The sequence below is a fragment of the Malaclemys terrapin genome, chromosome 9 (assembly GCF_027887155.1).
Source record: "Malaclemys terrapin pileata isolate rMalTer1 chromosome 9, rMalTer1.hap1, whole genome shotgun sequence".
NCBI classification, from domain to species: domain Eukaryota; kingdom Metazoa; phylum Chordata; order Testudines; family Emydidae; genus Malaclemys; species Malaclemys terrapin.
Window position 1 is genome coordinate 76,386,160 of NC_071513.1, and position 27,023 is coordinate 76,413,182.

The 27,023-nt window shown below is 38.0% G+C and overlaps 1 protein-coding gene across 2 annotated transcripts in view; it reads right to left on the bottom strand.

The window, feature by feature from the left end:
* Positions 1–27,023, bottom strand: part of PLOD2 (procollagen-lysine,2-oxoglutarate 5-dioxygenase 2) — a 74,224-nt gene that overhangs the window by 14,709 nt on the left and 32,492 nt on the right. For both annotated transcript variants that reach the window (XM_054040154.1, XM_054040152.1), the window contains exons 4-10: positions 25,946–26,109; positions 21,598–21,710; positions 19,070–19,133; positions 17,936–18,033; positions 15,400–15,501; positions 9,986–10,111; positions 7,974–8,095 (exon numbers count right to left, since the gene is read on the bottom strand). In XM_054040154.1, the coding sequence (XP_053896129.1) occupies positions 7,974–8,095; positions 9,986–10,111; positions 15,400–15,501; positions 17,936–18,033; positions 19,070–19,133; positions 21,598–21,710; positions 25,946–26,109 (789 nt within the window). The remainder of the gene's footprint in view (positions 1–7,973; positions 8,096–9,985; positions 10,112–15,399; positions 15,502–17,935; positions 18,034–19,069; positions 19,134–21,597; positions 21,711–25,945; positions 26,110–27,023) is intronic.

Consider the following 27,023-nt stretch of genomic DNA (forward strand, 5'->3'; position numbering starts at 1 on the left):
TGAATGTAACAGACTACAAATAAGTCAAAGTACGGAGAACACTGCGGGTCTTTTTTTTCAGTGCAGAACCACAAGACTATATCCTGTTCGGTTTACCACGGAATTCAGCCTGCAGTATTTCTCCTGCAAGCGTACTTTATCAAGGACTGTAACTCTTGATTATCAGGTCCTTGTGCTCAAACTGGTACCTCAAGATCCGTTTGTGGAACTTGCACTGGAAGGTAAAGGACATCCTTTCTCCATTCCATTGACTTAAAATCAAGCTATTCACTCAGTCACAGATGCAATAATCATTTGAGCTGAATTCCTAAAATAATACTGAGTTAACAGGAAGGATAGTCAATACAATGAAGAATTCATTGAAGAAGAGGTTTTTATGCATGGGTCCATGGTTAACAGCCTCGGGTGAAAGTACAGGCTATTACTTAACCAACACATCCTTCATAGCCAATTTTCATACATGTTTGGATCAGGTTGTGAACTATGATTCCTGAATTTCCAGTAATTCTTTACACTCAATACTTCCATTTGACACTGGCAGAGTTTATTTCAGTCTATTAATTTTCTCTGACCAAAGCTTTGTAACTCTGCCATAAAATTCATTTGGTTTTATTATTAGAAAATAAAGCCTCAGCTAAATAGCACAGGGATTTTTCTTTTAACCAATATTTGAAAATAATGCATATAGATTTATTTTATGTAGCATATAATTAAAAACAAACCAAAAGTAGCAGCTTTAGATTCATTTTTGAGCAGACATAATTGGAAAAATTAAGTCTTGGCAAATAAAATTTTGCAGGCAATTTGTGGGACTTCAAATTTTTTATTTTTACAAAATAAATTGCCAAAGTATTCTGTTAAAACTGGCTCTGTGTGTCTAGATTTAAGAATCCTTCTTACTGTATTCAAATATATTCATCTAAATGATAAGCTATTAGAAATTTGAAAAGCTTCCAAGTTAACATATACCCAAGGTACTAGTGATCTATTTGGAAGCCTTCAGAATTATATTACCTTAAATATACGGGAATTCATTTGTAATAAACAAAGTTATAGGAATATTTTTAACCAACAAAAAACACCACAAGAATTTTCAAAATTAAGGCAGCAGTTTGGATTTCCTGACCTTAGTCTGAATCCTTTTATTTTGTAATTCCTTCCTTTCATTCTCACTAGAATACAATAGGTTGGATCATTAGGGTAGAGCTTCTCTTTTAATTGAGTTTCCTGCATTTCTGGATTTGTTTGTAGGAAACATGGTTCTCACCTATGCTCTTGCAAATACCACTAACAAAACTTCTAGGGAATTTTATAGCTTTGGATTATACATAACATGGAGTTATAAAATTTCTCAATACTAATAAAGGAAACCTGCTCATAATAATGAAATTCAGATTTACTTTTCTGATACTTTCATCGCAGCCTAGTAGCTTTCCCTAGGAAATACAAATAATCTTTGATAGTCTTTCTGCTTCAGAATATTTTGATAATAGCTTAGTCTTTGAGGACACAGATATGCTACGATAACACATAACCTTACTCCTTAATTCAAGTAGGAGATTGGGATAGTGACAAATGGGCCGCTTGCTTTTCAGAGGTGCTTAATACCTCTAAAATCAAGTCATATGCTTTTTAGCTTAAACTCCTCAGGGAGAACTTTATTTCCCTGGCCTCAGTACATTTGCTAAGATTTATCTTAGTAGTATAAACGTGAAAGATTTTTTTTTTTTTTTTTTTTTTTTGCACACAAGTTCAAGCAGCTGTTTTAAAGCAGTGATAAGAAGTGGTCAGTAGGAGAAGACAAAGATTCTAAGAGAGAATTAAACTACTGTTTAACTCTGCTTGTGAAGCACTGGCTTATCTTAGAAAAAGGAAAAATGTCACTGTTCTTTTGTGAACAAAACCTTCCACTGAGACCATGTGATCTTGAAATATGCTAGTCCTAACCCACAGTAACTTGTTGGGAAGAGACATAATCTGTTCAATTTCCTCTAGCAAACAGCCATTTAAAATGTCTAGAAGCATAATTTGTATTTGAAATTGAGGTAGTCTATCATTTTCTGTCCTTCATAGTTTGGTAAGAGAATTGCAATCCTGGAACAGAGGACAGAACACCGTAGGACATATTCAGACTTCTCTTTATGAATACTGCAGTTTGGGAAACACCTTAAAAATGGTGCCTAGTGATATAATAAGATGACAACATTCACCTCTCTGTGCGACTTATGAAGGACAAAAACTAACCATCAGTACTACTGGCCACTTGGTGAATGGGAGTTAGCCAATGCATTATATAGTTTAGTAATTCCTGCTCAGTTGGAGCTGAATTGAATACATGGGGTGACTTTTCGATAAGATATTAATAGCATATAGTTCCGACCATGCCATAGTTGTGTCACCTAGAACTACACTTGGCAATTTCTGAATATCCTTAGTGAAATCTTTTGACTCCTTCAGAATAGTATATACACAACACTTCTGTCCCAGTAGAGATAAACATATCTAACCACACAATGGATAAAAGGGCTAACTTTTATTTATGAAATTAAGCCTGAGGAGCAGAACTACTATAGTAGCTCTACTACATCCTGAAAAGCTACTAATGCCTGTAAAAATTCCCTGAAATGGAGAGGGGGAAAGTGGGGGATCATCCAATAACAAGATTCTAGGGACTGATAATTATAATCTTATAAGGAACTGAAACAAATTACTTCTTACATTTGTTATAGCCTGAACATATTCATCATAATCTCTAGAGTTTTCTGTTATACCAAAAATCTACAACAGCTGGTTAAATCTGGTCTCCAAATTGCACGGGTGGCTACATCCAAGTTCACAGTTGAACTGGAAAGCAGAAAAAAATGACAGTAAAATATCACATGTTCCTTGAAGGCAAGGTTTTTTAAAAAACGAAGAACAGAAATTCCAAGAGGTGTGCATACATAGGCAGAGTGCTCAGATGACTTTACATCTTCCTTCCTTCCTTCCGCTCTCATTTTGCTTCTACAACTGGTGCAAAGAATGTCATTTTGTGTTCCCGATACAGATTACATTCTGGAATTATATCAAAAACCACTGCCATCAATGCACTGACCATACACAGCTTTCGGTCTTTTCAAGGACAGCCAACACTGCCACCCAGTTGTCACAATATCCGAGAGGTAAGTATACAGATGGAAAGCAACTCAAGCTTATCCCAAATAAGACATAAGAAGTAATGGGGGGAAGGGGGGAACAATCCTTTTAGGGATCTAACTAGGAAATTAACCTCAACAACTGTTGAGGCGATCTGGCCTCCAGCCTTCATGGTTCTGACCTCCAATCTCCATGGTTTTGGGAGTCCTACTAGACTCATTATTGATCCAGAACATTCAGATTGCAACATCTTCCACCTTTTCTGGCTAAGTAACTGTGTTCCATGATTATATCAACTCCATGTTAAATTTCTGCAATTGACTGTACCTAGTGATGAAAATGGAAGCCAAATGGACACTACAGATAGTCTATCACACGGAGGACTGCCCCTTAAATGTCATTAAGAAAAAAAATCTAAGAACACATGACAGTGATGTCCGGGCTCTGGCTCCTCATATGAAACTAGATGAAACTCTAACTCTTGGTTCTGATATCTGTCACAATGGAAAGCAGTGGGGGAAGGGAGAGGAATGTAAACCAAATGAGTGAGGTTGGTTAAACTAAGGAGAAGAAGAGTAATGTTCCTGGAGGAACTGTTATGTAATTCTTAATTTTGTACAGGGGTCAAATAATGGGCACACTAGAAGGACATGGATAGAAAAATGAAAATCTACCCCATTTAATGAATGTGCTGTGCCAAAAGATTGCCAAAAGTAAAAACAGGAAAGTCACAGGACTCTGCCATAAGTTTTATATCTTAGAATGGCTGGTAGGACTCATGCATACCCTCTCTCAGGATAATCTTTGTAGTGATAAGAGACAAGTAGATGGTAATATGCTACATAATGGATTTGATATAGCCCATGAGTCTATGGATAAAATGAAGGACATTGGGTCTATTTTTCAAAAAGCTTGGATATAGAAGTAAGAGTAGTCCATTTGTATGGAACTCTGGCATGTGCACACAACCAATGTTTACTGCTGATAAGGGAAAATAAAATACCTAAACAGAAAATAGACTGACTAGAAAATAAATCCAAAATTAAGAGGTCAGGAACTGAAAATAGCCATTCAGCGGTCAAGAATTTTGTGGAATGTTGATTGGTGGATTATTTCTATTTGTTCAAACACATATTTCACACAAGAAATCTGTTTAAGACAATGGGCCAAATTCAGAGGTGAGTCTAAGATCTAAGAGAAGCAAAGCAGTAAAAGCAACTTACAAGAGGAGGTGTGTAAGTATCAATTGACATTACAGATACTGAGGTGTCCAGAAGATGTGTTTATACCACTCTAAATCACTTCTGAATTTGGCCCCAAAACCCTCAGATTTTTAACAACTGTCTGAGCATTGCTTGAGCTATACAATCAAAACTTGAAAAAAAGTCTGATCTCTAAAGAGTCGCTCTTTTCAATGCATTCACATTGGAATACTAAAGGGAATGGAATAAAATTATTCTGAATTCCAGATGAAGAGAAGAAAGGGCTGAGAGCAAGCAGCAGATCTAACCCACAGGGAATTTGTGTCACAAATCTAACCCAAAAGTTAGAGAAAAGCAAACATATATTTTTCAGATGTCCCAGGGAATCAGATTAATTTCAGAAAGGAGTGGAAACAGACCTTGAGGATAGAAGAATATATAGTTGAACCTGAAATCGACTTAGAATTGATTTTAGGTTGAATTAAGGTGCTCTGTCAATTTATATTTGAATTACTCACTTTAAAATGCCTACTTTTAATAGCTATCATTTGAGCACAATGCTGTTTTCTGTGTTGGCTTATATATGATTATTTACACTTTCCCTTTATGCTACACATCCCCTGCAGGACAGAGGAGAAACAACATGGGCCATATTATATTTGTATTGTGGTGGAAATAAGTATCCAGTGTGATGTATCACAGTGTGATTATACTCTTATCTTACAAAGGGGAGTTTGCTAGAATGCTATGAAACCCTGACAAACAGGTAGTTTTGTGGGGCTCTTTGCGGGTTTTTAATATTCTGGTGAATGGCTAGTTTATAACCACCACTCCTACCATCCATTTAAATTATTTATAATCTGCTGGATAGCAAAGAGTCTTAGGGGCTTTTGTATGTAGTTCTGCTTTCTGTTACATTATGCTACTGTAAGCTTCATGAGAGGAGGCAGAGATCTCTAAGATCTGCAACTGAGATCTGGAGCTTAGTGTTATAATAGGATACAAGCTTATTACTGAAGACAGCACTTCCCTTTCACACTTGTACAATAATATAAATGGGGGAGGGTGGAAGATCCTCTAGAGCTGCACATACAATAAACCAGTTTACAAGTTTTCAAGTGCAGTATGTAATTGTGGAGAAAAAACAGACTCTGATTTATTTCTTTTTTCAAACTTGCAAATCTCGAAAGAGCAGCACAGAGTAGACTTCATGAGCCTCTCTCTACCTCATAAGGGTAGGGTCAACCCTAAAGATGGATGAAGGAATAAATCTACTGGAAATCAAAACTAAGGTTCCAGAGATTACAGGTATTTCCTAAGTGATATTTAGACCATTAATTCAAAAGAACTTAAATGGGGATAGAGGAAGATAGTTAATGTAGAGCATCGTTGAGCTAACAATAGCTTGGAGCCCTGTATGATGCAGTACACATTTTTACATGACCATGTATTACACACACAAATTTAACCTCTTACATCGGGATACATATGTTTGTTAAGGGGCTGGCAATGAAATATTTTTGAAACATCTCTTGGTATAACTACCTAGGCATGCAGAGAAAAGGCAAGGAATATACAGTGGCTGTCAGAAAAAGATGCAGGACAAATATGTAAATACACAAAGGCCAAAGTCAACCTTGACATTGGGCATGCAATTCCTCTTCATGCCTAACCAAGCAGCACTGGGGATGCATTTGGCCTATAGATGCAATAAAAGACACTACTGGTATGTTCAGTTATATCTAACAGGCTCTAATAAGCCAAAGAGGGGAATGTGGTCCATTAGCCATCACCACTAGTGAGGGTGGGGAGGTTGCCAGCAGACAGGAAGTGTTTATATATTAACAATTTAGGGGCTGATTCTTACTTCCAAACTCCGATTGTTTAACCTGTGGTTTAGCTGTGCTTCTGGAGTTGTGTTATTCTATTCTGAAACTTTTATTTGGTTTTATACTAAGGGTCCTTTTCTTAATTACTACTGTGCCTCCAAGGTAATAAAAGACCTCAAGGAATACGCAGCAGCAATTAAGATTGCCAGAAACACATCGGTAATATGGAAGTGCCCTTTTGTCGACGGAAAATACCTATAACCCCTTAAGTGATGTTTAGACCATTAAGTCAAAAGAACTTAAACATGGATAAAGATAACATCCACTGGAAGTTTTAAATCAACAATTCTCACTATGAAACAAACAACAGGTAGGAGCCCCGTATGATTCAGTTCCTCTCCCCTGAGCATTGTTTTGCAATGTCCTGAGAATAATCACGATTGCATTTTCTCATCAGAAGTACCTTGAAATACAGTTTTAGAGGCCACTAAAGACATGGAAGCAGACAAAGTTGGAAGTAGTTGCATATACATTTAGAACAAAACATGGGAAAAGGCCAAGAAATCTGTTAACCGTTAGCATCTGATGTAATTCTACACAACCCAGAAAAATAATAGCACTAAGGCCTTCCCTAATACAAATAAATAAATAATTTAAAATAATGAAAGAAAATGTATTTTACAGCATAAAATGAAAGCAATTGTAAATCCACTAAGTAAGAATGTATATATTTGGTATTAGGGAAATAAAATGGATTGAACAGTTTGATCTGGCATTTAATATGGTCTCTGTAGAGACTCCCACTGTTACTTAGAGAGAATAGACCAAAACCATAAAATACAGATCAAAGCTCAGGTTCCAAACTACACACACATATAAAGTTTGGGGGATGTTCAGAATGGATCTGAACTAATGAAATACAAATTAATGAAATAGGAGACACATGCAAAATCTGGGTCTGGGTTCAATTTCTGAACCCCACCCTACTCCATACATGCAGAAAGAGAAAATGATGGTGTGTTCATATCCAGATCTCCTTCTAGTTCTACACTAAGTTTAATTTAATTTTACTATAACAAACAAGATCAAGATGTCGAGTACAAGAATGCATAGAGTTGATGCATCTTTGAATGCAAGCTGTATTTTTTTCCCCTTGACACATCAGTCTATACTAACTTTGTTTTAGGTCTTGAGCATATGTGCATCCCTGAAAATAGTAGCCGAAATGTTAATTTCTGAAAAAAGTATTTTATCTATTTAAACTTGAAATAACATCCACGCATCTTGTAGTGTAATGTAGTATAAAGATTAACTAGTATTTTATGTTGTATCATTTACTTTTTTGGCATAGCATGCTTCTTTTTAAAAACACATTTCTATTCGGACAGATTTCATTGCTCATCATATATGCTTAGAAATATGTTCATGTTCCTGCCAGATATACTTCATGAATAATCCACAACATCTGTTCCACTCCTACATAATCTATTATTCCCTATATTCTTAAAGCCTTCATCTGAAGTCCAAATGATAGATCATTTAAACAAAGTTAAATCCAAGCCAACAAGAAATGCCTGCACAAATGAACAACAGCTTTTTATATTAAAAACAAATAATGGTATACATAATGAGGACACATCATAAAACACTCAATATAACAGTGTGTGTGTCTAAATAGAGTTTGTTATTCCATGAAAATCTTTGCTTAAGTGTCTATTTATCCTCTATTGAAAATGTATAATCTAACTTAACATTAGTATACAATTAAAAAAAAAAAAAAAAAAGGACTTAGAAAAACAGAATTTACATTCCCATGTTCCTGGCTTCTGCTTGACTCAGATTCTCCTCAGGTCCAACAATTTTTATACTTCTGATAGCCTTCTTGGCTTTCTCCCAAAATTTCTTGATGTGCTTTTCATGATAAACCTCCTGTAATCATGTTAACATAATTCAAAATTAATGTAAAATACCAATTGCTGTGCTGTAAGACACAAATAATAAAACATTTAGTATCCAAGTGCAAATTGTACTATCACAGGAAGAAAGAAGAGGTGATTACAATTTTTGCAGATGGCTTCAGAATATTTTCAAGTACTAAAACAAGCTCTTTTGTTGAAGAACTTAGGAAAACCACTGTGGTGCAACAATGGAATTTGTATTTCTATTATGGTTCTAGTATTGGGGGAGTCGCAAACGGTTTATATGATAATTTTGCTGGATGCATATTTTGCAATCTGTGGCCCCAAACCCACACTAAAATCTGCACAGATGAACCCTTATGCCCACACAAACTTCTATGGACTTCAGTGGGCTCTGTAGAGATGTAGGGGTCTGCCCACACATACCCAGTTGCAGGATGTGGGCTTAGAGCTTTATAAAATGCATGTAGGAATCAGTGTTTGGATCTTGGGTTCAGTCTCTCACTTTCAGAGTAAGAAAGCTATAGAGATAGTACTTCTCACTGCTCTCCAACGATCCTGGTTGGCCAGTAGGAGGAGAGTCACAAAACTTCTCTGGCTAGAGCCACGTCCATCCTTCTGTGAAGTTAGGCAGTTTGTTATGACATGAGGCCTTTTAAATGGACGGAGGTGGGGAAACGGTTTGGACACACTGACTGAAAGAACGGAGTGTTTGTGGGGAGGAAGCAAGGTAGAAGTTGTGCAGAGCATCTTCACCCAAGTTGGTAAAACCAACATTTCTGTGTATATTCATAGAAGTGCTGAATATTGAATAATTCTCTCAGAAATTACTTTCTAATTATTATTTCTCTTGATTGCCAATTTCCTTAGCCTTACAGTTCTCTACAGCATGCAATAGTTCTAAGCCAACTCTCAGATAACATGGCTGGCTTTAGAATAATTAAAAAAAAAACAAACAACAAAAAAACCCAAATCGTCACCAATTTCCCCCCTCTTTATATTAAAAAGGATAGCCAACTTCTTTTGATCATTCCAGAGGCTATTTAACTTCTGATTGGCACAATGAGGCACTTGTTTTGCACAATGATAAAAGCCCATAGTTATTACTGGTATATAATCTGCATATCTTTTTACTATTCCCCCCCACAAAATATTCATAAAGCTTGAGGGCATGCTATGTCACTGATGTCAATGGACTACATGCCCGTGTAAAGAGAGAAAAATACAGGGATCAATCCTGCTATCACATCCTGCAAAGACTTGTGCACTTCAGTAACTACTCATATGATTAATGCTACTGAAGTCAATAGGGCCTAAATCTTGCAGGACTGAGCCCCTAGATAAGTGGTTCTCAACCTATTTACTATTGTGGGCCGCGTATGTGGCCCACAATGTGTTATGTGGGCTGCATCCAATACTACCTGTATGGCCCTGAAGATGTCACATGGGCCGCAGCTCTGTGGTGACTGGGCTGCAAGCGGACCGTGGCCACAGGTTGAGAACCACTGCCTTAGATGATTAGCAAGGAGCACTCAAAGTAAAAGTCAGCCCAACTGTTCTCTCCTGTGTATGTTTTGGAGACTCATATCTTTCATTTTAAGGCTGGGAGCCTCATGTAATACAAACGTCAGGAACCCGAATTGTAACAAAATAACATTGAGGTCTTGGCCACAGAAAGCAGAAAAAAAAAACTAATATAATTGAATTAAAGGCTCCAGAAAGTGCCTCTTGAATTTAATCAAATAAACTCTGAGAAAAATGCTATTGCTGCTATTTACCAACATTATATTACCATATATTTTCCATTGCTGCTTACCATATTACGAAAAATCTCAATTACATTTTAGCAATTGCACCTGAATAAAAGTAAAACTGCTTCAGATAGTTCCCCAGTACTTACATTATTATGAATGAAGATACTAAGTAGTTCCTTTGGGTAATCCAGAGTCAACAGTCTGTCTAAAAATTTAGGTAGGAAAGGAGTTGGTTGTTCAATGAAAACACCAATTGTAACCCTTGGATGTTCCTAAAAGAAATAATACGTTGACACAAAATACAACCAGGAACATTTCCTTCCTCTCGAAGACTACAACAGCACGAGCTCAGTCCTGTTTTTAGTACAGTTGATCTAAACTACATATCTAAAAAATCATGCTTCTGTGTGCATTCACTATCTGATTTTACAAGAGGCTAACATAGATGTCCAGTAAACCAAAAGGATTTAGTTTTATTAGGATCTGGGAAACTTTTGGGAAATGAGGAGCCTATACAGGAAGGATGGCCCCACCTTAACCAAAATGGAACCAGATTACTGGCATGTAAAATTAAAAAGGTCATACAGGAGTCTTTAAACTGAGGGCTGTGGGAAAGTCAGAAGGTGTGGAGTTCTGACAGACACATTCCTTTTGGGAAGAATTTATAAATAGGGATAGAAGTTAATAAAAGTACAGATAAGATCTGAAGAGCAACAGGCAAAAGAAAAAGAGTCCCATTTAATTATATCACATGAAGGCAGACAAATAAATAGACACATTTTATAAGTGTTTGTATACAAATGCAAGAAGTCTAAATACTAAAGATGAGAGAACTTGAGTGCCTGATAGTAAAATGAGGCTATTGATATAATAGGCATCACAGAAACTTGGTGGAATGAAAATAATCAATGGGGCATGGCAATACCAGGGTAGAAAATATATAGAAATGACAGAATGGGTTGCACTGGTGGAGGTGGGGAGGGATGGCACTATGTGTGAAAGAAAACAGAGGCTAATTCAGTAAAAATCTTAAATGAATCAAATAGTTCCATAGAATCTCTATAGATAGAAATGCCATGCTTGAATAGTAAGCATATAACAATAGGAATACACTATTGACCACCTGACCAAGATGGTGACTGCGACTGTGAAATGCTCAGGCAGATTAGAAAGGCTACAAAAACAGAAAACCCAATAAAAGAATGGGGAATTTCAACAATCCCATATTGACTGGGAGCATGTCACCCGAGGTTGGGATGCAAAAATAAAATTTCTAGATACCATTAACGTCTTGGAACAGCTAGTCATAGAACCCACAAGGGGAGAGGAAATTCTTGATTTAGTCCTAAACTGCTCAATAATAATAACCATAATATAACTAAATTTAACATCCTTGGAGGGAGGAAAATACCAAAGCCACCACAGGAGCATTGAACTTCAAAAAGGGGAACTACACAAAAATGAGGCTAAGTAAATAAAAATTAAAGGGAACAGTCACAAGAGTTAAATGCCTGCAAGCTGCATGGAAGCAGTTTTAAAACACCATTATAGAGGGTCAAACCACACACACACACACACACACACACACACACACACACACACACACACACACACACAAATAAGAGGACCCCTCCACCCCAACGCCATAATGGTTAAATGGAGTAAAAGAGGCTGTTAGAGATTTAAAACAGTATCTGTTAAAAATGGGAAGTCATATCCTACTCAGGAAAATAGAAAGGAGAATAAACTCTGGCAAGTCAAGAGTCAAAGTATAATTAGGCAGTTGTTCCCCCAAAATGAATTTGAGGAACAACTAGCAAAGACACAAACACTAACTGCATTTATTTTTTTTTATTTTTATTTTTTTTTAAAGAACATAAGAAGGAGCACACATCACAAACAATCAGCAGGGTCACTGGACTATCAAGATGCTAAAGGAGCACCTAAGGAAGACAAGGCAGTTATGAAGAAGCTAAAATGAATTCTCTGCAACAGTCTTCACTGCAGAAGATGTGAGGGAGATTCCCACACCCCGAGCCATTCTTTTTAGGTGACATATCTGAGGAACTCAGATTTAGGCAACAGCAGAGGTTGTTTTGGAACAAACTGATCAATGAAACAGCAATAAGTCACTAGGACCAGATGGTATTCAGCCAAGAATTCTGAAGAAACTCAAATATGAAATTGCAGAACTGCTACTAGATGGACCATTGGTCTGACCAAATATACCATTCTTATGTACTTAACTAAATTCTCTACAAGTTATTTTCATTCTCAGTGTAGCTACTGAATATTGCAAGTCAAGGTTTTAAATTACTGGCCTATGAAAGAAATGCACATAAACATTAGAAAAACAATATTTCACAAAATAATTTTAAAATAGTATGCAAAATCTATAAAGTTAACATTTTAGCTAGAGAAAATACATTTTAGTTGTCTAAAGGAAAACAGACTGATTTTAAAAATAAATTACAAAACTGAATTTATGCCACAAAATATTTTATTAATCCATATTATAAGAGTTCATTAATGCATGGAAAGCAGCCAAAGACAGGAAAGGCATAACCTTATAAACAAGCCATGCTCTACTTCCCTATTAAGGAACTCGAGGAACTATTGATGGGTCAGCTATAGGAGATATACATTGTAGATACATTTTACTGTAGATTAAAATAAAAATTTTGTAATCATGCAAATAGATTACTATAACTTGCTCGTTAGCATTAAGCAAAATTTATTTTTCTATTTGCAATTTATGGTAACAAGAATAATGAAATAATTCATTAAAAACAGAAAAGAAGTGTTGCAAAGCCAAGCAAAGGCTTTCAAACCATTTAGATGCTAAAATTATTTTGGACTTTCGGTTTAGAACAGTAATATTAAATTACAGGAATGTTATATAAAAAGATCATCTGAAAAAACTAAATAACTTTTTATCTAGTACAGGTTTGTAAGTTATTTGAGATAGACATCTAAGCTTTTAGTAATGTACTCCTACACACAAAAAATTTATCATTACAAATATTTTTCTCTCTCTAACCCAGACAATTAATATAAACATTTTTAAAACTCTCTGCAATGGACTTCAGACAGAAACCAAATATGGGTATAAAAATCTTCAAGTTAGTTCTCTTTAAGCAAGTCTACATTCACTTACAGTGTGTCTGCATAAGATATCAGGATGTGTTGAAATTTCAATGTCATAGTCCAGATGTGAGAGACAAGGTGGGTGAGGTAATGTCTTTTATTGTACCAATTTCAGTTTGGTGAGAAAGACAAGCTTTCAAGCTACACAGAGCTCTTCTTCAGGTCTTGGAAAGGTACTCTTAAGTTTCACAGCTAAATACACAAATAGTGTAGCATAAGTGGCGCATATTCTAAGGAACCATTTAAGGTGAAGTAGCCTGTTAACACCCCTGTAATCATGAGGACAAAAAGGGGGATTAGCAAGTTCAAATGGTTGTAATAAGCCATAAATCCAGTCTTTATTATCATAACTTTGCTAGACACTAAAAATCATGATCTTATAAAAAGAAAGCTGGTCTCTCTCACCAAACAGAAGTTGGCCCAATAAAAGATACTACCTCACCCACCTTGTCTCTCTAATAACCTGGGACGGACATGGCTACAACACCACTGCATACAGCACTGTCCATATGTGAAATCCCAGAAACATGTCGGCATGTTTTCCTGAAAGCAAACATTATGTTTGTTCTTCATACCCAGGTTTCTATGGACAGCATAGCATTCATAGGGAAAACCAGCTTGACTTACAAATATAATTGGTTGTTTCCTTTTCAACTTGTATTCCAATTTGCATCATTTCAAACAAGAGGTGATTAAGTGGTACACAGGCATGTCTTAAAAAAAATAATTGAAATTTCCAATCTACTGTCATTCTGGAAGGAACTGCTCTACTGAGACTAGTGTCATGGTAACTTATATTGTTGAATACAAGCAAATGTTAACCACTCTATGAAGAAGATTTATCAGTAAAGTGGCATATGCTGTACTAAAATGCATCACTAAGCAGGGCATATATAATTGCTACCAATAATAGAAAGCACACACAAGCAAGACAAGTAATACAATGGATTTTGCATATTTTTCAAATTCCGTGGGATTATTCTGGGGGTGTGGCCCTTCAAGATAGCCCCCACATTCTCCAGGAAGAAATTCAGAAGCAGCAGCCACATCATCAGCACCAGGCCCATAGGTAGGTAGCTGAGTTTCTCCACCCCCCAATGCAAATGGAAGTCGTGGTCCCATAAGCCCTTTTAAGGAAGCAGCACCTTTACAGCCTCATTATTTCTTATCATGGTACATCCACCCTCCCTACACCTTACTCAATTGTTGCATTTTGCTTTTAATTAAACTGTAAGCTCTTCAAGGACAAGGATCTCCTCTCTTATGCGTTTGCACAGCACCACACACACACACACGCTCCAGTCACCACTGCATCCTTTGCTCGCTATACAAAGCGAAACAAAGAACTAAGGGGAAGGAAATCTCCATGAGGATTTCTTTCACAGAGATTCCCCATCACTGTACTGCTTTTTGGTGGGTGAGAGGGATTTTCACCCCCACCCCACAGAGAGACCTGAAGGGCTCATCTTCAAATTGATGACCAAGAGACAAGGGCAAGCCACACAGAGTTCTTGGGTCTCTGCACTGGTGGTGACCTCCTGGGCCCTCCTCTGCTCATTGGCTATAGCATTCCAGAAGAGCCCTGCTACCAGACATTTCCCCCGGGAATCTTGGGGCAGCCAAGATAGGTGGTGAAGGAAACACCTATGAAAAGAGAGTACATCACCGGGCGTGGTGGGGAGAATGCATGTTAACAACCCCTATTCCTGGCCTACACAATCCTTCCCTTTGATCTCTCCCATTCTCTACCCTCTCCCACAGCATGGGCTCAAGACCACACCCTTCACAGGGGTCCAGAAGGCAGGACGGGGTGGGGGTGAGGGGAAGGAACAGAGACACAGAACTGGTGTGAGTCCCCCTTCCACACACACAGAGAGTCCCTCCCATCTTTGCACAGACTTGTAGCTGGTTGAGGGGGACAATCTGCAATCACATACACTTATGCAAGTAGGGTTGCCAACTTTCTAATCGCACAAAACTAAACATCCCCGGCCCTTCCCCCTCTCTGAGGCTCTGTCCTCGCTTGTTCCATCCCCCCTCCGTTCATCGCTCACTCTCCCGCACTCACTCACTTTCACCAGGCTAGGGCAGGGGGTTGGAGTGCAGAGGGGGTGAGGGCTCTGGGGCGGGGCTGGGGATGAGGGGGGGGAAATGGTCTCTGGGCTGGGGGAGGTGCCAAATTATAACCAATATGAAAATATTGACATTTGCCACTTAAAATAGTACTGATAAGTTTGTAACTCATTAATCTGTTTCCATTATTATTTTGCAAAATATCTAACATATGAAAACAGCCTCAAGTGTGCTTGAAATGTAACATTATGTACTGTAGCTTTTGTGTCTCAGAAAAATCACTATAAGGGCACTGAAATTCACATATCAAAGTGTTCAGTTATACATGAGATATACTTACTGTAACCGTTGATAGGTCTATTAAATCTAAATCACAAACACCACATCCAGTTTCACGTGTCCAAGCATTAGGGATATAATTTCCAAAGTAACTGAGGTAAATCTAGTAAGCAAAAGAACAATTCACATTTACTATATGTAAATGCAACCCATCTCCATATCTTAACACAGAGATTAACACATCAGTGTTAATCCTCAAAATAGGTTTAATTTCTGTATAGGTATGCTTTTCTTCCTAAAAAATTTTTTTTAAAAGGGCCGGAATTTGTGGTCACAGTTTCAAGAAGCTGAACAATTGTGGTGGGCATAGTTAAACACATACTGCATTTCACCTGTCTTTGAAAAATGCCATGCCAAAAAAATATGATCAAAACCAAGTTAGTACCCTTCCTGTAACTGATGGTCACTGGTATTTATGGGAAAATAGAGATGGGCAAAGGGCAAAACTTCTGGGGAAGGGATTATATAATACTTAGAAGATACAGGTGCACAGATGTCGAATGAACTGGACTGAAGCTTTTTCCCTTTTAAAGCGGCTATTCCAGGGCCCAGAAAACAAACAGTGAAACATATTTAACTGATGCACCTGGCTCTCTGACAGGTTCTCTGGCAGTTGTGTTGTCAACTTTGGAATGGGCTCCAAATCAGTTATATAATTATTCTAAGGTTAGGCTGTCCTGGGTGCCAAATGTTCCTGGATGCCATATTTTATCCATGGCCACATTAGCAAATAAGGTCCCTTCCAAATTCATATTACCATTCTCACGGGTTAAAGGACTTCTTCCATACCATCAGAAACCTGTTTTAGAATTTGCCTACCTACTCATTTGCCCTACAACCACTCCTATTATACTTAATGAGTAGGCAGCACATAATTTCCCATGTGAAAACTGCTTCATGATAAACTCAAATTATTACAGTTTGCTTGTACTTGCCCTGATATGTTTATTTCCCTTTTCTTTATCATATGTAGTAAGTGGAAAATATTTATCGAAGTCAGACAAAAAATAAAGCGTTACCGGACTTTCAGATACCTAAAAATAAATCTGTAAGAGTGCTTAGCCAAATAAAATATGACACCAATACAAAGATAACTACACTAAGGAAAAGTATAAAGAACACTTTACATTATTGCTATAATTTTGCTCCTACCTTTTAGATAAAAAAAGTAATCCACTAAACCTAATGAGTTCAACAGAACATGTATAAAATAGAAGTTTCTTGCAAATACTAAGTATTTTAGTTTTGGAGATAATTTCAATTCATGGCCATTCCCCAGCTGGTGAATGTTTAAATGTTTTTCTAACCTGTTCATCACATTTATGTATCTCTGCTTAAGCTCTATTACCACAGAAGGGCACAATCAGACTATTGCAAAACGGTTCAGAGAAACTCATAGGAGGATTTTTTTTCCTGCTTCAGTAGGTTTTTAGACTAAAATCCTTAAAATGCTTTTGCACCGTGACAGAAGTGGGTTAAGCTGCTGCGTGACTATAAACAGGAAAGAAGTTTTGTTTAATATAGAGTATTTTGGGAATTAGGATTCACCCGATTCACACATATGAGAATACAATTGTATCTGAGTGTTGACGGCTAAGTAGAGGTACTAATTAGTGCCAAATAGAATCAAACAAATATTAGGCCAAGTAAGGAAAACATATCCACTAAAACTATTCCCAGAACCCACAAAAAAGTGTTAGCAAAGGAGGCCTCAAATATGTTCTAGATGACATTGCAGCCTATAACCCCTACAGCTGAACTTTTCAAATGTTTTCAATTACTAGCTTTTATATGGTCTGTAGGTTAAAATTCATGAAAAAATTAATAGTACAATTTACATGTAATGCATATGACTGGAAGGACACATGCAAACATTAACCCTTGTAAATGGAAGCCATATGGAAGAAATATCAGCCATCTAGTATGAATTTTAGAATTATAAGTCAACCATAGTTTACAGCATCTAATATAGGAGATATTAATTTTAAATGATGAAATGCTAGGGAGGAAAAAAAAAAAAAAAAAAAAAAAAACTAACAGTCAGTAGTGGCTGGGATTTTAAAATGAGAAGTGTTGACAGGACGGCAGTTGGAGCCTGGAGGCGTTATACTCCACTTCTGTGCCCTGCCTGGGACTTCTCTTCCCCTCATAGCCTCTATATACTTCATTTGCAAAAAGCCCCACTATGCATAAATCACCTACTATGATTACGAATAAAATCAAAGTTCTCCACTTGCTGTTCAGCAATGATAGCTCAATGAAAGCATCAGCTTCTGAAATCCAGAGCTGCAATCAAGTTTGCTAAGCAAAGAGTGAGCAGTTGCTATAACTGGTTATCAATATAGTGGCAATGGAATAACAAGCTGAGGAGTAAGTGATCAGCACAATATATGAAACTTTGGCCATGTGACTCTTATTAACTTTAATTGGGAAGTGAGCACCTCATTTCCTGGTGCTATGAAAGTTTATTTCAGTTTCTTTTGTTGTCTTATTAAAACTGGTCCTTGATAAAAGCTGAAAAAGTGACTGTCACTTACTTTAGTGGGGCCATTTCCATGCAGAGTGATGGGCAGCGTCTCATACACTGAATTCCTAGCTCTTACTCTTCCTTCTTCAAATTTCAGAAGAACTTCATCTGCACATTAACCAGCATGTTAACAATACGAAAGAAAATAGTTAATTGGAGGATGCTCAAGTGATTGGTGCTGTGTCACAATTAACAGACTTTAAATTTATTCTGGTATTGTAAGTAGTCTGGCCCTAGTCCCGGGCCCTATGTTCAATTCTTGGCTCTGCCACTATTTTGCAGGGTGAGTGAGGGCAAGTGCCTTTCTGCCTTATGCCTCAGTTTCCCATCTGTAAACAGAGAGATGATACAGACCTCCTTGGTAAATGCTTTGAGGTCTATGGATGAAAAATGGCATAAGAGCTAAGTATTAATTTATTTACACTACTTATCTTATGGGCTTTCTTATTATCTTAGTCTTTAAGCACTGCACAGGTAAATTAGATGTGGAGGATAAGGTCCATAGGGAACTTCAGAGGTTTTTATGCTCTACATCCTTCACATGGTTTAAGAAGCTTTGCCTAGAGCTTAACTTTAACTTTCCATTTACGAAGGAATTCAATTGAGATGTTCCACAGTTGAAGGTCAAAGGTGGAGGTAAGGAAGGAAGGAAGTTCGTGCATACATAAAAAAAGGATTTCCAACTAAAATTATGACAATCCAGACAATGTAAGGAAATTAAAAATTAAAGCTAGCCTATTCCATTATATGCCTTGCTACTAGAGTGATCTCAAATGAATATGTGATTTTACATACCATATGTACTTTGCAAGCCCTAATTAAATTTAGTTATAGAAGGATGGAAAGGTCAGTCAACTTCACTGTCAATGTTAGACAAACCTAGTTCTAGACATATCAAAACTATCTAAAATTAATATTTTTGCTAGTGATACAGAAAAATCAATTGATATTGTACATATCAGATCTGAGAGACAGGATAATCTTACTAACATGTTCATCATGGAGTAAGCTCTGGCATACATGTATAATTTATTTATTTAAAATAAGGGAAAACTATTTTCACCTTAAAAAGCAAACAAAAAAAGAATGTTAATGGCAGACATATGCAGTACAGGCCAATCAATATATGTGCTAATACACATACCAACAGCTCCATTCAGGGTCTGGAAAATTCTGCACTGGTGGTCCAAAGTAATGTTAATACGTGCCTAAAAATTAAAAACAGCAAAGACACTGGGGTGTTATAAAAGTTAGCACAGCACATGTTTAAATGTATTGACAGATGTTAACCAGTTGAAAGTTACAGTTTTCTGTTTCATCTGTTTTGGGGAATCTAATTGCAAGTTTTTAAATCTTTCAATACTCTTCTTTTTCAAAGTCTCATTTAGCTTTACAGCTGACAGTTACCTGCAAACGTATTCCCTCCAGAACATCTGATTCATCAGAAAATTGTTTAAATTGATCTAGTACATAAGTAGGGCCCTACCAAATTCACAGACCATTTTGGTCAATTTCACAGTCATAGGATTTAAAAATAGTAAATTTCATGATTTCAGATATTTAAATTTGAAGTTTCATGGTTTTGTAATTGTAGGGGTCCTGACCCAAAAAGGATTTGTGGTGGTGAGAAGGAATCACAAAGTTATTGTAGGGGGGGGGGTAGGGTGACCAGATGTCCTGATTTTATAGGGACAGTCCCGATTTTTGGGACTTTTTCTTATATAGGCTCCTATTACCCCCCACCCCCTGTCCCGATTTTTCACACTTGCTGTCTGGTCACCCTAGGGGGGGTTGCGGTACTGCTACCCTTACTTCTGTGCTGAAGCTTATGGGAGTGCTGCCTTCAGAGCTGGGCAGCTGGAGAGCAGCGGCTGCTGCCCAGGAGCCCAGCTCTGAAGGCAGAACCGCTGTCAGCAGAAGTAAGGATGGTATGGTATGGTATTACCACCCTTACTTCTGTGCTGCTACCTGCAGAGCTGGGCCCTCAGTCAGCAGCCGCCACTCTCTGGTATTGCCACCCTTACTTCTGCGCTGCTGCTGGTGGGGCATTGCCTTCAGAGCTGGGTGCCTGGCCAACAGCTGCCTCTCTCTGGCCACCCAGCTCTGAAGGCAGTGCAGAAGTAAGGGCGGCAATACCGCAACCTCCCTAAAATAGCCTTCCGACCCCCTGCAATTCCCTTTGGGTCAAGACCCCCAGTTTGAAAAATGCTGATCTCCCCCATGAAATCTGTATAGTATAGGGTAAAAGTACACAAAAGACCAGATTTCACGGTCCAGGACGCATTTATCATGGCTGTGAATTTGGTAGGGCACTATACATAAGCAATGAGTTTGCTTTAAATTATGTAAACTCAGCAAATGGAGGTCATGACTTTCCAAAGGAATCAGTTTGTCAGTATAAGCTAGAGAGAAGTCTCCCCCTGTGTCCTCTCTCTAAAAAAAGACTAAAGAAATCATAGCCAAACAGGATTAACCTTTTTAAAAACACACAACATACAGCATATTTCTTCAAATATAAAAGTTAAAACTACACTTCTTGATATAATACAGTATCAGTGGCTCTAATACACACAGCTCTACTAGAACTGAAGTTTCTACCCTGCTTCTAGAAAATAATTAGGGCTTGTTTGTATATTCACTGAACACCCCAAACTCTCTTTAGCTTCAGTGGAGTTTGGGTGCACAAAGAATTCCGTATCAGGCCTAAAAGGTGACCTGCAAATATTTTTGAAGTATTTCATTGCAATGAAAATATCTTTTAGCAAGGATCAAATAGGAATTCTGTGCTGCAGCTCTGATTAACTATACCTCTGAAACTCAGGGTATGAGTTATATTTCTAATTACAGATTTAGGTGCCTGGCTGTAGGAACCTAAAATTAAAAATGTTGATCCAGGCATATACACTTCAAACAAAAAAGGTTTATATTCAGTTTTGAATTACAGTACTTCCTTCAGGCTCTCCAGATTTCCTTACATATTTTGTGACTTGGTTTCACAAACTACTGTTTGATTTTATATACATTTCAAAGGACTTCAACTTTCAGTAAGCCATTCCCTTTATCCCATGTTAAATGGGTCAATATAGAACACAACGTTACTTCTGAAGCATGACCTTCTGAAACTTCGGCATGTCATTCTGGTTCCCAGACTCTTCCACGCTGGGACCTCTTTTGCCATACCAGGACCACCCTGTGATCTCATCATTTGCTGGGACTTAATTGGAACTCCCATTGAGCAATATGGGATGGATGGGGGATTGTGCCCCCACATTGAGAATTCAGGCTGTAATCCAATTAATTCTCCCTTTGGGTGGAAAGTTGGAGCGCAAGAGGTACCTGCAGAGTCCACAGGGTCTTTATTGAGATTAATGGGGCTGATCACATCTCAGAGTTATTATTTTAGGCAATACCGTGATGCCTGCCAGGATCTGCAGACAGCCTGAAACAATACTCTGAATCATGATCCTCCTGAAGTCTATTCATGACCCTCTAGGCAGAGGGACCCAGCAGTACAGCAACCATCTTTGCACTATGGCATTCACAGCTAATCACAGAAAACTTTTTTTTCCATTCTTAGCAAGTTTGTAGCAGCTTTCTGACACTATAATTGAGGCAGCAAGTTATTTCAAGTGGCAAGAACTACTATTGAGGAGAAAATGAGTCACTACATACCCTCTGCAGTGGGTCAATATAGATTTTGGTATAAAACAGCTGGTCATCATCATTATCCTGCAGGTTCCATTGCTGTACCATTTGGTTTATATAGGGAGCATAACCAATAAATCCTGCAATATCACACAAGAGAATTTATTTCTACTTGAAAACTATCTTTCTGATCATTCCATTGCATGTCAGACGGCAGTGTAACCGTTCTCTGCCAGCAGGAGGAGACAGAAGAAATTCATCAATTTCCAGCCAAAATTCATCTCCAAAGATCTGTCTTCATGATACACATTTTGAATAGCTTTCACCTGGTTAGTTAGTTTTCCTTATAATGGCATTTTAAGAAACATGGAGGATTCTGCAATCTGTTTTAGATAGCTAGAAGAAAAGCTCAGACAGTTCCAAAGTGTGGGTCTGAGGCTATGACTGTTGCTAAGAAAGAAGTGATCCAGCTGTGGAATACGGCATGAAGCTAAGCCTTAGTGTAGTCAGTCTCTCCTTGCTGGCAGGAAAGTATAAATCCAATATACCACAACAGTACAGGAAATTCAGCTGAAGCTTGTTACACATCACATTTATTTCAGAGACAAAAAAAAAAAAGAAAAAGCAGGGGCTAGATTGTGTGGGGGAAAATGGCATTAACTCTCAAAAGCTGTGCCCACGAAGCTCCACCCCCTCATGCGTCCAAGAGGAGCCCAAGATGAGATGCCATGCACAACAGATTGTGCAGATTTTCATAGTGAACATATTCCCTTCTTGACTGCTTATATTATGGTTAACCGTGTGGACATTTAAGTGACAATAGTTAGGCTTCAGAGTTAGCACTTCACTGAAATCAATAGCAGTAGGTCATAATTCTCTCAGAGCTATTGCTTTAGGCTGCCTGCAGACTCAGGACATTACCTTCTAAGGGTGTGTCTACAACACAGCTGCTGCAGAAGCAAAGCTACAGTGCTGCAGCTGTGATGCTGTTGAGCTATAAGGTATATGCTTCCTACACTGAGGGAAAGATTCTTTCCCTTGATGTAGTTAATACACTTCTCTGAGAAGTGGTAGGGAGGGCAACACCAGGGTTTAGGCTGATTTAACTACAGGGCTCAGGGTGACAATTTTTCACAGCCCAGAGCAACATTGCGACATTAGTCGATCTAATTTTAAAGATTAGACCAGACCTCAGTTACACTTGTTTTTGCAAAGATGACCTACAAAATGTAAACCAAGTCTAAAGACTTGATTACGCGGGGGAGGGGGGAAGAGGGGAAGAAGAGGGTTTGGTTTGTTGGTTGGTTGTTTTTTAAATAAATCATAGAATCTCTAGCACAAACATGGCAGCCATCCAGGAAAAGTCACCAAGAAGAAACCCTATTCTGGCAGCTCCAGACCCTGAGTTTATGCAAGCAATGTTTTTGCTAAATAAATATTTTAGCTTTCTCAATCCACTAACCCTCCTTCCCACCTCACAAATTAGCACACATCTTCATACACATTCCTTCAAAAGAAAACAGAGAATACTATTACAAAAAGTGTTGTGACCCAAGAACCTCTCAATGCCAACTGACAATGGGTTATAGAAATCTAATGAGTCTGGTGTGTGCATCCTAGTTCTCAATAGGATGTCATGTGAGATCTTAAATGAAAGCCAGTGTCATACTGGTCATTGATACGACTGTGAAAAATGCATAACGATACTATGTAAGGAGTTACTTATACATACATTGAAAAGTCATAGATTAATTGATTCATAGATTCCAAGGCCAAATTGTGATCATCTAGTCTGACCTCCTGTATAACAGGCCAGAGAACACCCCCCCAAAATAATTCCTAGAGTACAGATTTAAAAATTGTGAGTGATGGAAAATCCACCACAATGCTTGGTAAATTGTTCCAATGGACAATTACCCTGACTGTCAAAAAATTGCACCTCATTTCCAGGCTGAATTTGTCTAGCTTCAGCTTCCAACCATTGGATTGTGTTATACTTGTCCTGGGTATACCAGTCCTCGGTTGCTATCCAGAGTACTTCACTGCCTGGCCAGTTCATGCATCTTATGACTGAGACCACAGCAGGTTGTTGCCCTTTCACCACGTATTTATTCTTGCCTTACAACGTATAACTGTACTGCAGGCTTACAGCAAGAGACGGCTTCCACATAGCCTTCTCTACTCAACCCCAGCTCACTCTAAGCGTTCCCCCTGCTTCCTGTTCCTCCCACTTAGATCCTCCCAATTACTAAGCCAATTGCCCCATTAGCCCAGAAATTGCCACCCAAGTATTAGTAACCCTCAACAAAAATTGATTAATTGGCTTCAAATAAGCCCGCACTCTTCCCAGTGCTGTAGCAACCTCAGAGACCAGGGTGCTACTAATAGTGCCCTGTCACAATACCTTTCTGCTAGATTGAAGATCCTATTATTTAATATTTGCTCGCCATGCAGATACTTATAGACTGGAATCAAATTACCTCTTAGCCTTCTCTTTGTTACGTTAGATTCAAAGAGCTCAATCTATCACTATAAGGCAGGTTTTCTAATCTTTTAATCATTCTCGTGGCTCTTCTCTGCATCCTCTCCAATTTATCAACACCCTTTTTGAATTGTGAATTCCACCAGAACTGGACATGGTATTCCAGCAGTCCAAATAAAGAAGTAACAAAATTTCTCTACACCTGCTTAAGAGTCCTCTGTTTATGCATCCCAGGATTACAATAGCTCTTTCGGCCACAGCATCACATTGGGAGCTCACGTTCAGCTTATTATCCACCAGGACACCCAAATCCTTTTCAGAGTCACTGCTTCCCAAGACAGTTCCCCACCCTGCAAGTATGCCCTATATTCTTTGTTCCTAGATGTATACATGTACATTTAGCTATGTTAAAATGAATATTGTTTGCTTACACCCAGTTTACCAAATGATGCAGACCACTCTGAATCAGTGACTTGTCCTCTTCATTATTTCCCCAAGTTTTGTGTCATCTGAAAACTTTATCAGTGATGATTTTATTTTTCTCTTCCAGGTCATTGATAAAAACGTTAAAATAACTTAGGGAACCAATCCCTTTGGGACACCACTGTAAACATACCCACTGAATGATGATCCCCTGTTTACAGTTACATTTTGAGACCTATTTAATGTGTGCCACGTTAATTTTATATCATTCTAGTTTTTTAATCAAAACATTGAGCGTACCAAGTGAAATGCCTTACAGAAATCTAAGTATATTAAATCAACCCCCGTGTTGGCCACAACACTTTTTGAGTTAGGAAATGGTCATCTATAATGTTTAGAAATTCAGTATTGGCAGCACAAGACCTCCACATGTATTTTAAAGTCTGTATCAAGATATTAGTTACCAGCAAAGATGAAAAACAGGTTTTCTTCCAGCCAGGAGGTAAGAAATGTATATCCCTCTTTCAGTATGTAAATTAAGAAGAAGTATAAGCTAACACAATGGATGCTCAGTTATATACAAAGTCAAAGTCAACATAGAAGCAGCATGCAAGGAAAAAAAAAAAAAAAAAAAAAAAAAAGAACCAGCAAGCCTCAGGTGGTTACCTGGTCTATGAGCAAAGACAATGAACTTTGAGGGTATAACAAGAAAGCAATGACAACACCCACCTCCCCCGCCCATCCTACACTCAGGAAGTAAATGGACAGTGTTTACATTCATGAAAATGGGATCTCAGCAAGCCTCAGTTGAAAACACTGCAAAGGACTTTGGGTGAGAAAAACTTATTTAGACAAGTGGTTAACCTGTTACGTTTAGACTCTATAAAGCATGTTATGATTGTGTTTTATAGGTAACCATTTGTTTCCAAAATTTTACTCTGTCACTTGAATCTTTTATAATATATTTATAGTGAAAACAAGAATAAGTTTATTGAAGTGCTGTGATGTTAAGCAAAGTGCTGATCCTGAGCTGAATCTTACAAGCTGATGAGTTCTGATTCTTTGGGAACAGCGGACCTGGTAGTTCTGTGAGTAGCCCATATGAGGGGACCACTTCAAAAGGGACTTGGGGATTGGGCTGCACCTGTTAAACTGCAAGGTAAAGTGAGAGCTGGCATAGCCCAGAGGAGAGTTCTTGAGTTGCTACAGGCTGGGTGGTGTTAGGAGACTGACACTCAGCTAAGTATAAAGAAAGACTCCTTTATGCTGGAAGCAGAGAGGAACAAGGTGATTCTCAGTCACAAGAGTTAATTTTTTTTTTCCCTCTAATGGTGATTTAGGTGCCCAAACATGAATTTAGGAAACTAGCACTTTAGGTGAGTTGCCCAGCACGCACGCGCACACATCCTATGAGAACAACAGAACAGCTAACTTTAATTAACCTTTAATATGTACAACAATCATACCTACCTCCTGAATTAAGGAATTGTTTTCCGCTCCGGACAACGGGATACTTGTCTGCTAATCTTTTATCGGGCCATATTAGTCCATCTGCTGCAAATACTACTTTATGGTTAGCTTGCTGGAACTTCTTTAGCAGCTCTTCAGGGCCACCCGCAAAGATAACATCATAGCTAAAGTAATGGAAAGATATCTGTTAGCTCTAATTTTAAAGAAGAAAATTCAAACCAGAAAAGTTTTGGCTTATTCAGACTTAAAACCATGCAGAGTTAAATAAACCAAAGAGTGGTCTCTTAATTTTGATGCAACTGTTTCATTCAGAAACATGGCATATTATGCCAGACTAAGTTAACACCATCTACAGATCCTGCTTCTTACCAAGATATGACCAATCAGTATCTTAACCACTCTACATACATGTATCCCTTCCCTGTTCACTCACACAGAAAATTTTCTGAATATTTTACTTTTTTGGCTGAAATTTTTAAGGCTTTGCCTCTAACTTCGGGGGGGGGGGGGGTTGTTTGGTGGTTGTTTTTTAGTTTAAGGAGTTCTAATTAAGAGAAGAATAAGAAAATACTTTTTCCATTGTAAAACAACTTAAAAAAATTATTGTGTAGGGGCTCAACAACTGAAATAGATTGGGGTTGAAATCTGGCATAAAATGGCCCTTGCTGTAAAGCAGTGAGTGGTCTCATTCCAGAAGGCAACTGCTTTTGATTTGATGGGGTGACTATCTTTAAAAAGTCACATACTAAGCATGTGCAGTAGCCCTACAGTTTTAAACGTAGAGAAACCCATGAATGCATACACCCTAACTTAGCTATGCACTTTTCAAGGGTTTCAGGAAAATAGAGGATCCGATAAATGGGATCCTCTTCTTGTTGAATTCCCTACCAATACAGCCCCTTATCTTAGATGATAACAGACAAAGCTTGGAGTCCAGATGTCCTGAGTTCTAGACACACCTCTTCTACCCACTGGCCTTCACAGTTCTCTAATTTCACATCCTTATTCAAAGCCTTGCAGTATAAACCTCCCAGAGTGAGAGTTAAATATAACTCATACACCGCTACCTTGATACAAC